General features: G+C 55.4%; 1 protein-coding gene across 2 annotated transcripts in view; it reads right to left on the bottom strand.

Moving 5' to 3' along the window:
- Positions 1-12,823, bottom strand: part of WDR20 (WD repeat domain 20) — a 58,408-nt gene that overhangs the window by 2,610 nt on the left and 42,975 nt on the right. Inside the window, exons 2-3 of one of the 2 annotated variants that reach the window (XM_045288114.1) lie at positions 8,781-8,963; positions 10-1,269 (exon numbers count right to left, since the gene is read on the bottom strand). In XM_045288114.1, coding sequence (XP_045144049.1) covers positions 10-1,269; positions 8,781-8,963 — 1,443 coding nt within the window. The remainder of the gene's footprint in view (positions 1-9; positions 1,270-8,780; positions 8,964-12,823) is intronic. The other variant, XM_045288115.1, reaches the window with a different exon arrangement.

The following is a 12,823-nucleotide window of genomic DNA, read 5'->3' as shown; positions in this document are numbered from 1 at the left end:
AAAACTTACCACTTTACCCGGCCTTCCCCAAGTGCAAATAAATCCCTCCTGACAAGCAGTGACTATACAGTCTTCAAGAAAGATTAGCACCGTCAGTCTCTCGTGTGCTATCTTTTTACAGATCAGCGGCTCTAACAAGGGCACCTCCTCCATGCGCGGACACAGGGCTGTGCCCAGAGTTTTCGCAGGGTCCGACTTGGCTTTGGCCACGAGGTTCAGCCTGTCGCTGCTCTTGCTGGAGATGTGTCCCATGCTGTGGTTGCGCTTGTGGTCTTTCTCGTGGTGCCGCTCCTTCCGGTCATGCAGCGAGAGGGTGGCGAACTTGCTGACCCCAGAAGCAATGGCACCGTCCACCACACTGCTTTTGCTGCCGGCGCTAGAGACGGCCGAGTGGGGGAGGCTATTGGACCGCGGGAGCGGGGGGGGCACGGAGCTCCCCGGGGTGGTGACGCTGTTCCCGTTGCTGCCGGCCGGGGGGCTGGTGGCGTTCATGACATTCGTGTGTGTCCGTGCTCTGGAGAGGGGCTGGTGGGGGAAGAGGATGTCCTCTGTCAGGTCCCACAGACAGAGCTGCGTGTCCTGGCCCACGGAGCCGAACCGGTAGGTGACACTGACAGGGCGGCCGTCTGTTGAGTTCCGTTTGGACAGCCGGGACTGCGTGCTGTTGGCCCGGTCTCGGCCGAAGTGCAGGAGGTCCTGGAAGTCCTCGTCGCTGCCGCTGAACTCCATGGGGTCGCTCTCTTCCACACTCGTGGTGTAGGGGTCAAATGCCACCACACTGACCCAGGACTTGTGCCCGTGGCCTCGCGCAATGACGCGGCAGTCCACAAAAGACCAGACGGTCACCAAGTCGTCCTCGCCGCCCGTCACAATGTACTTGCCATCGGGGCTCCAGCAGACGCAGAGCAAGCCCCCAAAGTAGCTCTTCATGGTGCCGTGCAGCTCCACCGAGTCGAAGTTGAACACGCGCAGGAAGCCGTCCTGGCTCACACAGGCCAGGAACTTGCCGTCCGGGGAGAAAGCAAACTCGTTGAGGGCCCCCTCACCCACCGTCCATTTGAGGAGGGGGTTCCGCGTGGATTTGCTCTTGCAAGTGTGCACAGCGAAGCTCTCGCCCTGCTTCAGGAGCTGGTAGTGGGGTGCGGTGGTGCCACAAGTGTGCTCCACGTTATACAAGTACATGCTCCCACTAGCGTGGGCCACCAGGAAAAGACTTTCCGAGCCGGGCACCCATTTGACACAGGTCACGCGTGACTTGTCTATGAGTCTCTGTGAAGACAAAGGAGAGCAGGTTATCACCACGGGGCGGCCTCACAGCCCCACGCTTCCACAGGCAAACCGGCTGCTGCTCAAGCTAAAGGCCCCTGGTCAGTCCCACCAGCTGGGCACCATGGCCTTGGACACTCCCTGGCCTCTGGCACTCTCTGCTCTGTGGCACGCATTGGCCCCAGACCTCACTAGATAGCACCGCCTCCTGTCCCCTCACTGCTAGGAGAGCACAGGGGGTGCGACCCTCCCTCCTGAGTGCTGTCCTGGTCTATCTTGATAAGCGTCTCCTCAAGTCCCCCTATGGGACCAGGGGGACTAACAGAAGTTGCTAGGCAATTCATTCAGAAGCCAAGTTGCTACCACTCTAGTCTGGACCAGCTGACCGAGGACCTAGACTAGCCTTAACAGAACAACCACTCAAAGGTATGGGCCCACGTGAGGATCACTGGCTCAGTGTAGCCAACTGCATCTACCCTCATCACCGGAATCCACCTGGGGGCGGAAGGTCTACCCCCTGCATGCCCCCACATCTCGGCCCCAGTGGAGCCAGGCGGACTCCCAGAGTGCCCTGGTCAGCGGGGCCCAGCACGAGTTTCGGACCAAGCTGGTCTGTCCAGTGGGGGAGAGGGGACCTCTGCTGCTTCTAGTGTGCCCATTGTGCCCAGGGAGGCTGGCATCCCACGGAGCTCTAGAGAAGAGGGATGTGCTGAGTGCCGGACGTGCTGGGGAAGGTGGTCTCCGAGGCTGGTCATGGGCAGATGAGCCTGCTCAGAATACCTAGGGTCTGGGCTCAGGACAGAGACAGCGTGGCCCTGGAAGCATGCCCTTCATGCCCCTCCCCTTTTCATGCTGGTGACTGACCTAGAAAAGTACACCGGCGTTACCACCACCACCTAGCACTCCTCTGGCAGGTGCCATCAACCGTGTGGATGCTTCTGCGGGGCCACTTTCAGGCCAGCCTGGGGCTGGGGGACGTGGGACAGGCCCAGGGACCATGTTGGTGGGGTGGCCCCACCTGCTCCCTCATCTTGAGCAGGTATCCCCCGACTCCTCACTGGGACCTAGTCCAGCTGCCGATCAAAACGAACTTCAGGCTGGGGGTTTGGCCTGCTGCCTCACCTCCTATTTCTCATTTCTGAGAGCCTTCCGGTGCTAACAACACTCAGCACTCAACACGGTGGAAAGGACATAAAAAATGTTAGCCATATGGTTAGGAGTAAGTTTTATTTTTAGTTAAAAAAAAACAAAATCCACAATAAAAATAACTCCACTCGAGTGTGACAACAGTCCTGGCTTTGCCACCGGGATCATCCAGAGTGAGAGGCTTCAGGACCGCTGTTAAGCAGCTGGGGAGTGTGTGTGTGTGTGTGTGTGTGTGTGTGTGTGCATGTGTGTGCGCGGGGGTGGGGAGGTGGGGCTTGAGCACCTCTGCCATGGGTTCTCGGTGGGAGGAGACAGCACAAAATGGAGGCTGACTCCGGGGCCAGTGCTGGTAGCCCTCAGTGGCCGTGCTCCTGCCGGCAGTGTCCACTAAGGGGTGGGGCAGTTTTGCACACACGGCAGGGAAGGACAAGAAGTGAATGTACTTGATCAGGGATGGTAAAGGCTCTGGATGAAAAAACTAAGCAGGCGAGGGCACAGGAAGAGCTGCTGGAGGGTAGGGGTCTGGGGAGGGTTGGTGGGGGAGTGCCTCTCTACAGTGGCAGAGAAAGATGGACAGCTGAGTAAAGGTCTGAGGACACCAAACAATAGGTCCAGAGGGCACCGGGGCAGAATGGTGCCACGACTGAATGGGAGGGGCAGGAGGTTCGAGACAGAGAAGGGGCCCAGCGTTAGAGAAGTGGGAGCCATGTGCACACAGGCTCTCGGACTCCCAAAGCCGGGGCAGAGCACAGGGACCAGCCGCTTGCTTCTCTGTGGGCATGGCAGTGCGGGGCTGGGCTGGGAAGAGATGACTACCCACTCCCCGGGGCTGTTGGGCAACACGCACTTGCGAGGTGTGCTCAATCCTGCCGGGCAGGGCTGCTGACAGAGGGGCAGGACAAGGGAAAGTCGGGCTGCAGTTGCGCTGTGTTCCGAGGGGCTCTCTTAGTTGAGAAGTAAACCCCAGGCCTTTCTTGTGAGGCCCCTTTGGACCAGTAGTCCAGCCATGGACAATGAGCACAACCTGGGCCCCCGCCTTACTGAGTTCTCTGGAGCCCACGGAGAAGGAATGGTCGGGGAGAATGACACCCAGACCAGGGGGCTGAGCAATGGGTGACACAGGATAAAGCCTGGCAGAGCAGCAGGAAGACCAGAAAGCGGGACTGGAAGTCGACGCAGGTGCCTGGGAGAGGGGATGGGGCTGGTGTCCCGAGAGGCTCCGAGGCCTGGAATCTCAACTGGAGGCTGAGGGTTGAGGAGAGGAGGCCAGTTCTCTGTGGCACAGAACCACAGGCCCTGCTGGTGGTTGGGGGAACGGACAGACCCAGGTTGGCTGGAGGTGGCAGCTCTGGCAGAAGGGTCTGAGTGGAAAACCCGCCAGAACCTCGGCTGATCACCACACACAAGTACGTGGTACCAACAAAAAGCCTGTCACTGTGGCAGAGAGCCCCAGCGACATCAACTGCTAACTGCAAAGCCAGGCTTGAAGCCACCTGGCTGCTCTGCAGGTGGACGGTGAGCTGACTGCCCTCTACGTACTTCACTGGAGCAGATCTACTCTGTCCCATGGGGGTCACGATGAGGAAGAAAGGACTCTCAAACACCAGGGTGCGCTTGCGGAAGAACGGCTGAGCCATCCCCTCAGAGCTCCTGTCTCCTGCCTTCCCTCCTGCTGCAAATTCTGAAAACAAAACCAACAGTCCGAGGTTGAGGCAGCCGCCCAACAAGGACGAGAGCAGCAGTGAAGCCCCACCCACCAGCACGAACGCCGTCCAACACGCTGTGTGTTACAAGGAACCAGAATGGAAAGAAATCTAACCGCAGTCTAGCATGGTGGTCAAATAATCTAACTTGAATGTAGGCTTCTTAGATGCCCACAGGGTCTCCCTCTTCCCTGCTCTCAGCGGCAAGCAGGGGACTGACTGGTGGTCAGCTTACAGCCCAGGTGTATGTTGACGACCGGAATTCGGCCAGAGCAGACAGCCCCAGCCCAGCAGCTGGTGGTGCAGGCCCAGCAGCCCCAGCAGACGCAGTGGGCAGACCCAAAGCTGTGCTGCAGAGAGTGAGTCCTGGTGGTGGGTCCCCCAAAGCTTTAAGGAACCGATTACTCAGGGCCCGTTTCCTTCCCTCCATCAAAAAAAGGAGTGAGCTCACCCACTCTTGTGGTAAAGTCAGTCAGGGACAGGCTGATGCTCCCCTGCTCCCCAAACCCAAGGCCTTCTCTTCCCACGGTTTTGATCCGAAAAGTAAAAACCAAACTCACAGCCAGGGCTGACTCCGACTCACAGAGACCCTAATGGGACAGGCAGAGCGGCCCTGTGGGGAGTAGAAACCCCGTCTTTCTCCCCGAGGTACAGCTGGTGCTTTCAAACTGCAGCCCAATGCTTAAACCAGTGCGCAGAGAGGCAGGGTGGAAATGCTGGCTGCCTGCCCTTTGGCCTCATCGCTGAGAGCAGGGCAAGCCAGGGCAACAGTTCCCAAAGCAGCCGGGGCAAGCACTTTGCGAATTTCATATTTTAACCAACAATGAAAACCACACTCGGAGAGTGAGGAGGCTCACCCTTTGGGGTTGTCACCCTGAGAGAGATCATCAGGAAGCCAGCGAGGACTCCCACATCCCTCGAGCACTACCCGGCAGCCCTTCTCGGCCCTTCAAGTACAACAGGCAAGGCTGGCCTGAGCTCTCTCAACTGAGGCCCATTCGCTGCTGTCAAGGGCACAATTTGCTTGGGAACAGAATGCCACAAAAAGAAACCCAGGTTTAGAAACACTCTGCGCAGGGAGCTAGAGGAAGTGCAAGGGCTTCTGGAGTGTCCCAGAGTGCAGGGCTGGCTTAGGCTCCTGATGTGGGTCACACTTAGGGTGGTGTCTCCCCAGAGGGCCTTCAAACCATCAGATGATGATGACCGTGCACAGGGAGCACACTCTGCCTGTCCAATCATCCAGCACTGTCACCCTTATACTGCTTAATCTAAACCCGTCTACCGAGCACGCCTGGATTCCAGGGTGGGGGCCTTTCCTGCAGTGTCCTTCCTCTCACACTGACGTCTGAGATGACCACTGCTCCTGTACCGGGCACAGAGAGGAGGCAGAGTGGGGCTGGCCACACTGCAGAGGAGTGTGATAAGGCAGGGAGGCCTGGCTGCCCCGTGGCCAGCACAGGCTTTGCTCCGCCAGCTCATCTCTTCTCCCGGGAAGTGTCCAGTTATCCTTCATCCCCCCAGGAAGTTTCCCCACTCCCCACCCCCAAGCAAAAACAGGCCACCCAGTGCCCTGCCTTGAGCATGGCTGTGCCTGTCCGGGCTGCCCTCAGGCCCTTCCAGTGGACATGGCTGGGGAGGGGCGGCGGCAGCAGGGCCAGGCACCAGGTGTTCTGGCTCAGCTTCTGGGCTAGACAGCAAAGGCACGGTAACCAGGAGCCTGCTCTGAGCTCTGCATGCTCTGCTGGGTGAAGGGAGAAGCTGCCTTGCGTTTGGAGCACTCTGATCAGGGCTCAGTTGCAGGCTCTCTCCTTCCTCTCATGAGACTTTCTCTACAGACAACCTGTCTCTGAGGTCCCACAACTGTGCTACACTGCTGTCTGGGGATTCTGACTCAGGTCTACCCGTGAGGGTGGAGCAGAGAGCAGACTGCTTCCTGGGTTTCCTTGCTTGTAATTTGAACTGAAGCACATCACCAGGCCTTTGCTTCTGCAGTATAGCTGGCTGGGTTCAAACTACCCTCCTACAAGTCAGGGGTAGCGAATACTGCTTGCACCACCCCCTTTCGGACCTCCTTTATATGCTAACACCCCCAAACTTGTACCTCCAGTTTTGAGCTCCAGATCTGTCCATCCAACCAGCTCCAGGTGAGGTTTACAAGTACCAAAGAGGGAAGCTCTGCTCCTGGCCGTCTCCCCAGGCCTGCATGTGCTGAGGCTGCCATCTCGAGAGGGCCCGGAACCCAGCCAGGCACACTCTTCCCAGGTCAGCCTCCAAGAGCAGTCAGGTTGCTTCTCAAAGCCTGAAGGAGTCACTGGTGCTCCTGCCCTTCTCTACAGGTTCGAAGCTGTGTCAGAGAGTACTTGAGAGAGCCACCTGCAGCCTCAGGGCCTGTGCAGCTCTGTCTCCTCTCTGTCCTTCTTGGGGTAACATGACCAGCCTCAGTGCGGGCCCAGCCTTCAACTGCGGGCCCCTCTGCAGGCCCCCTGCCTCCACCTGCTCCTCAGGTAGGGCTCAGATAAAAGGTGATCCGCCTGAGCGCACCTACATAGGTAAGCACGCACAGGTGTGTGAATGTCTCGCACCCTGGCCCACTCCCCTCTTCCATCACCAGCCAGAGCTCTAAGAACACACCGAGGGGGCTGCAACTTCCTCTCAGACCAAGGGACCGGGAGCACAGGAGGGCAGACGCCGGGCCAGGTGGAGGTCTGGCTCTCAGTTACTAAAGCCTCCTCAAGGGTCCTGCTGCCTCCGTTCTCTGTTAACAAGTGTTGAAAAAGCCTCAGCGATGCTATCGCTCCCTGAGCCACCGTGAGCTCTGCCTCTCCAGAGCTGGAGGCCTTTCGTGCCCTGCAATGCCCTTCAGGGTCCACCCACCTCAAATGTCCCCTTTGGGAAGCCTTCCCTGGCGTCCTCCAAAGGGCCAGCTCCCTTGATTACCTGGATTCACAACACACTGAGAGCATGGGTGACACATGACCCTGTATTCCCACAGCCTTCTGAGCAGCCTCCGGGCTACTAGTCAGCCTCTGTCCAGCCATGGGAGGGTGGGGCTTATAGCCAAGGATCCCTGGGTCCAATCTCACCACTCCCTGGCTACCTAACCTGGAAAACCCCCTTGTCCTCCTGGCTGACATCTGTACAACAGGGATGGAGCAGGACATGAGAGCACCCTGCTGAGCCCAGTTAGATGACCCCACTCTCACAGCCAGCTGGGGCAAACCATGTGGCGGGCAGTGTCAGCAATACCCAGGCCGAGCAGCCTGTCACCCGCCTTCCACATGAAACCCACCGGGTGTGAGAGGCCTTCAGCTTGCTCTCCAGCCTGCCCCCAAAGGCACCTCGCCCGGGGTCTGCTGGTGCCGCCTGCACTCCATTAAGGCTTCGCTACCCTCCCCCACCGATGAAAACACAAGCGGCTCCTTGTTCTCTAAGTGGCATTCTGTGCCATCCGTGGCCGGAGCAGCCTCCGGGTCTTGCTTGCCAACAGGTCTTTACATGGCCCCCTCCTTCTACAACACAAACAGAGTGCCACGCTGCTGCCCAATGGCCAAGTACCGTCAGTGGTCAGGCTGCTCCCACCCCCACGCCCCAGCTCCCAATAGTCACGGCTCAGACGGGGCCAGGAAAACACCTGGTTAAATCAGAGCACCATGTCCACTGAAGGCTTGTCAGAGGGAAGAGAGGGAGACGCTTTTCCTGGACAACGGCCGGCTGTGTCTGCAGCCAGCCACGTGAAACTGCATGAGGGGACGGCCTGGCGCCCGGCAGCACCTAGATGGATGAACGCTGGGCATGCGAGGCAGCTCGCACCAGGGCCTGCCCACGAGCCATGAGGGTCACACCTGTCCAAGCTGAACACGCCTCTCCAAACAGAAGCCTTTCTTAACCCCAGACCCTCCAACAGCAGAACCATGCAGCAATGAATACAAAGGCCTCGGTCCCCTCTGGAGAGAGGGGCCCACGTGACGCGGCCCTCTTCAGAGAGAGCTGAGGCCTCGGCAGAGACCAGCAGTCTGGGCTGCTTCTGCACCAGCCACCTCGTCTTTCCCAGTCAGAAGAAAGGCAGGCTGGGCCTGGGAGTGATAGATGGAAACCCATCAGACAGGGAGCGGTGATCTCTGAGGCAGAAAGTCTGTGCCGATGGCTTTGACCTGTAGTATCTCTCTGACCACTCCAGACACTCCCTGAGCAAAGCGATCAGCACCTCGAGCACTTCCCGGGATGCCAGAGAGACTTTACAGTACACAATTTTTGGGACAAGCCACCACCGTTACCTTAGCCGAATGCCCACCAAATGCACGCATACACACAAGCACGTTCATTTAAGTAGCCTAACGAAAAGCCATCAAGGCCATGACTCGGCATGGCATTTTCTGATGGTGTGGATCAAGTCTGGAATTCCTTTACAAGACACACACCGGTCAGGCCCTCTCTCAGTGGGAAGCACATGCTGCTGCCTGCCCCTGGGCATGCTCTGTCAAGACACACAGCACAGAGACCCCAGAGGGCAGGGGAGTTAGCACAGTTACACGTGACCCGACTGGGCCGGATGGCTGCGGGGTGGAGGGGGCTCAGCTCATAGGGTAACAGAAAGCCCGCCACCCTTGGTAGGAACAGATGGAGTCTTAAAGGGATGCTTAAGAGCTAAGATGGGGTGCTACTTACTTCCTCATTAAATAGTTTGCTAGTTTCTTTTTTGATTGGGTCTATAAGCTGGACTTGGCCTGCGGAAAAGCCCACTAGGAGAGAGACACTTTCTGCTGTGGCTGTTAGGTGGTTGAAGTCATGACAAGTAGGCTGTGTTCCTTTGTAAATCCTTTTATCTATTGGTTTACTCAAGTCAGCAGCCTGGAGGAGAGAGAGAAAAATACACACGGTAAACAGCACGTTGAGATGAACACGCTACGTTACACTACGTTATCTCCATTCGCAGTTTTCATCGTAACAGCCAAGTTAGTTACAAGCTTTCCAGTTGTGACTTAATATTCAGCGGGCATTGTACAAAAAGCACTTTCACATACATGAGCTAAGTCGATAAGCACGACCCATAAAGTGAGTATGTTTGTAACGGTTCTTTTCACAACCTACTTGAGTCTCCTTCAAATACACAGAGGTCCCTGGGTTTCAGGAGGGAAAATCTGGGAGATACTGTCAATGTTTACAAACTAACATTGCTTCCAACTACAGGCAAGCTCAGCTTTCAACGGTACCTGCAGCCCCTAGAAGCACCTGGGGCCCACTGGTTCTCAGGGTGGCCCTGGACCAGCAGCAGGGCTCCAGCACCTGGAACATTTAACCTGACAGTTTGAAGGCCCCACCCCAGACCCAACAAACCCTGAGCCTCTGGGGAGGGGTCCAGCAACAGGCTCGACTGCGCCTGCACTGCCAGTCATCGCTGCAAGCTTCTTTCTCCCTGTCTGGGCTGTGTCCCTCTTCAGTCATAGCTGTGGGGTAGCCCCCTCACCGAGCCCCATGCAGGGTCCTGCTCACAGCAGACCAGGAGATGGTTTCCCTTCTCCCAGAGTAAGCAAGGTCAGGGAAGTGCACCAACTCAGCTAGGGTCACACACCTCCCAGAGAGTGGCAGGACTATATTCTGAGCGGAGGTGTGGGCTCACAACAACACACACACACACACACACACACACACACACACACACACCAGCCATTCATGCATACTCCCCATGCACACATATACACATGCCATACATACACCTCATATGTACACACTCCATAGATACATATCATGCATTCCATCCATATACACCCTATATATACATATCCCATAGAGACACATACCTCCATACAGAGATGCACAACCCTAACTCAAAAACCTCACTGCCATAGAGCTGATGCTGACTCGTAGTGACCCTCCAGGACAGGGTAGAACTACCCTGTGGGTTTCCAAGACTTACTCTTTAAGGGAGTAGAAAGCCTTATCTCTTTCTCTCGGAGCAACCAGTAGTTTCAAACTGCTGACCTTGAGGATAACAGCCCAACACATAACCACTATAACACTTACATAACCCATACATAGATATATACCCACACACATACCCACACTGTACAAACATACCACATGCATACATACATACAGGCCCATATACACATGCCCCATACATACACATATACATGCGCTCCACACATGCACACACACATTCCATACATATATACATATTATACATATACACACATACCCCGTATACATATTATCATACATATATACAAATGCTATAATACACATTCCATACACCCATGCCCCATAGATATACATACTCCATACATATGTATAAACACCCCATATACATACACTCCATACCTACATACATAAACATCACATATTCCATACATATAAACAACCATGCTTAAACATACACATAACCCAAACATACATACACACCCCCTTCTACATATCTGCATGGCACACAAGCACACCACATACATACATATACACATACACACAGCATACACACACACACACAAAGAGCCATACATACATGCACACACCCATACAGACAACAAATCCCAAAGTCAAAATAAATGACTTCTGGCATTCACATAATTTGCAGCACCCTAAATCCACCCCCTGCCCTTGGCCCCTGCCCCCTGGATGTTTAGGCCACAGGCTTCCTTCTCAGAAGTATTCTGTTCTGTGCAGTCCCAGTCTGCGGGCCCGTTGTGTTGAGAGAAGGGTGCCCACCGCCGCCCCACCCCGCGTGAGGAAATCGCAGGTGGCGAAGAGCTTGGCTGCTGTGTCCTGCTCACGCCCCGCCTGAGGCCCTGCGCACCAACTCCAGGCGGAGGGTGGAGCGAGGCTCTGCTGCTTCTCGGAGCCCCCCACCCCGTGCCCCAGCAGAGGGAGGCTCCTAGAGTTTCTCATCCAGAGCCTGTGCCTCTGTGCTGAGTACCGACTGACTGGGTGTGAGTGGACAGGAGGACATCACGACCACAGGTGTCTTTGGCAGCCTGCCTGCGTCAAGGGGTGGTTCTGGGCGCCCGTGACAAAGGAATGCGGTACATGCCACGCGGACACTCTCCCAGTCTCACCTCGGTTAAAACAGAGATGAGAATCTCTGTTCTACCAACCTCAGGGGATTGTCTGGGGATGAAATGAGAGAACACAGACGTGAGAGCATCGGGAAGCGCGTCATAGAACGTTCTACAGAAAACAAAAGGGCTTCTAGGGCTTGACTTTGGGGCCAGGAGGAAAAGGCCTCCGGGGAAGGGAAGTACCTGCGGTCCCCAGAGGAGAGGCCTGAGAGGGCTAGTCTGTCGAAGTCCTCAGACAGGGGGCCTGGAAAGGAGTCTAAGGGGCAGCAAAATAAGCCGGCTTGTTCAGAGCCAGGAACATTCTTCAGGCCAGAGTGCTAAGAGCTGGAAACTTAAAACAAGATCGCTCGCAGCTAGAGACAAGCAGTGTGTCTGAAAAGGCATAGCCAGAGCATCTCGGGTCATGATCACCACATACACAACTCTGCGGACTTAAGGAAAAATGAAGGGATTTCCTTCTAAAAGGGTACATACATGTATCTAAAGATCACACACTTAAATATGAAACTCAATTCAAAGGCAAGGAAAAATTAACAGAAAAAACAGACCAATATCGAATAAACAAAGGAATACAGCACATTTCTCAGAAAGAGGTATAAAGAAAGCACCCATTTTCCCACGTCTATCACCAACTCAGAGTGAGGCTCAGGGACCCTTCACATGGTGGACTGCTCCTACCCTCTGTCCAAGGTATTCAATCTACATCCCTGCCTCCAAGGGGAAAAAGTGCAGGCAAACGCACAATAATATATTTTAACTGTTCATTGAAAACTTAATTTTCCTCTTAAATCAGGCTCCTTGTTAAAACACATCCTGCTTACCAGTAACACACTAGATTACGTCCTGGACTACTGGGGACAGGGTCCTAGTTGGTGAGTGCTTGCTAGGACTATGTGGAAAAACTAAGTACACACATGGAAGCTAAAAATTTAGAAACTTCCTTCAAGAGTGATTTCTTACCCGTAACTCTAGTCGTAACTCTAGTTTAAGAGCACGGTTGGTACTCTGCATGTCATTGAGTCATCTTCTCTTTGACAACGTCTGGGCAGTGGACAGATTTGGTTGTTTTAAACGAGTCTTCCCACCAGCGTGAGTGTGCTGGCTGGGAGGGTGCAGCATAGACAGGCCCAAGTCTTACTTACTGATACTAAATGAACCATATTAACAAGGAGCCACACAGCAGCAGTTCAGTCCAGCCAGGCAATCTGTCCCCTACATGAAAGCCCATGACACCCAAGTAAGTGTCCATGGGAGACCGTGCTTCTGAGAATCCACAGGCTCCACTGAGCTGTGGAGCTTTCTGGAGGCAGCCCCCCAAGTCCCCAGGTAAGGTGGAGGATACCTGACATGGCCTCCCCAGAATGGTCTCTAACTCAGTCCCCCAGGCCCTCTATTCAGCCCCATGGTCTGTCTGTCTCTTTGCAGGGACACGTCATTGTCTGACCTCTTTTATTTGGGGGTGACAGGCATCGGGGGGATGCCAACATGTGTTCTGAACTCACATCCTTTTGGGCAAGAGTAGCCTATGTCTGCTCCTCCTCTTTCCCACGGGGTCGCTTGGCCCTGACAAGTGCCAGGAGGGGAGTTCGGAGGAGAAAGCTGACTTGAACCAGCAGCCTGGGTTCAAATCTGCCTTCCCATGCCTTGGGCCGAGGCTTG

This window comes from Echinops telfairi, unplaced genomic scaffold (assembly GCF_000313985.2).
Source record: "Echinops telfairi isolate 266 unplaced genomic scaffold, ASM31398v2 ScPeMD7_18;HRSCAF=68, whole genome shotgun sequence".
Lineage (NCBI taxonomy): Eukaryota > Metazoa > Chordata > Mammalia > Afrosoricida > Tenrecidae > Echinops > Echinops telfairi.
Note: the sequence above shows the minus strand (reverse complement) of the source record. Positions and strands in the feature narration are given on the sequence as shown.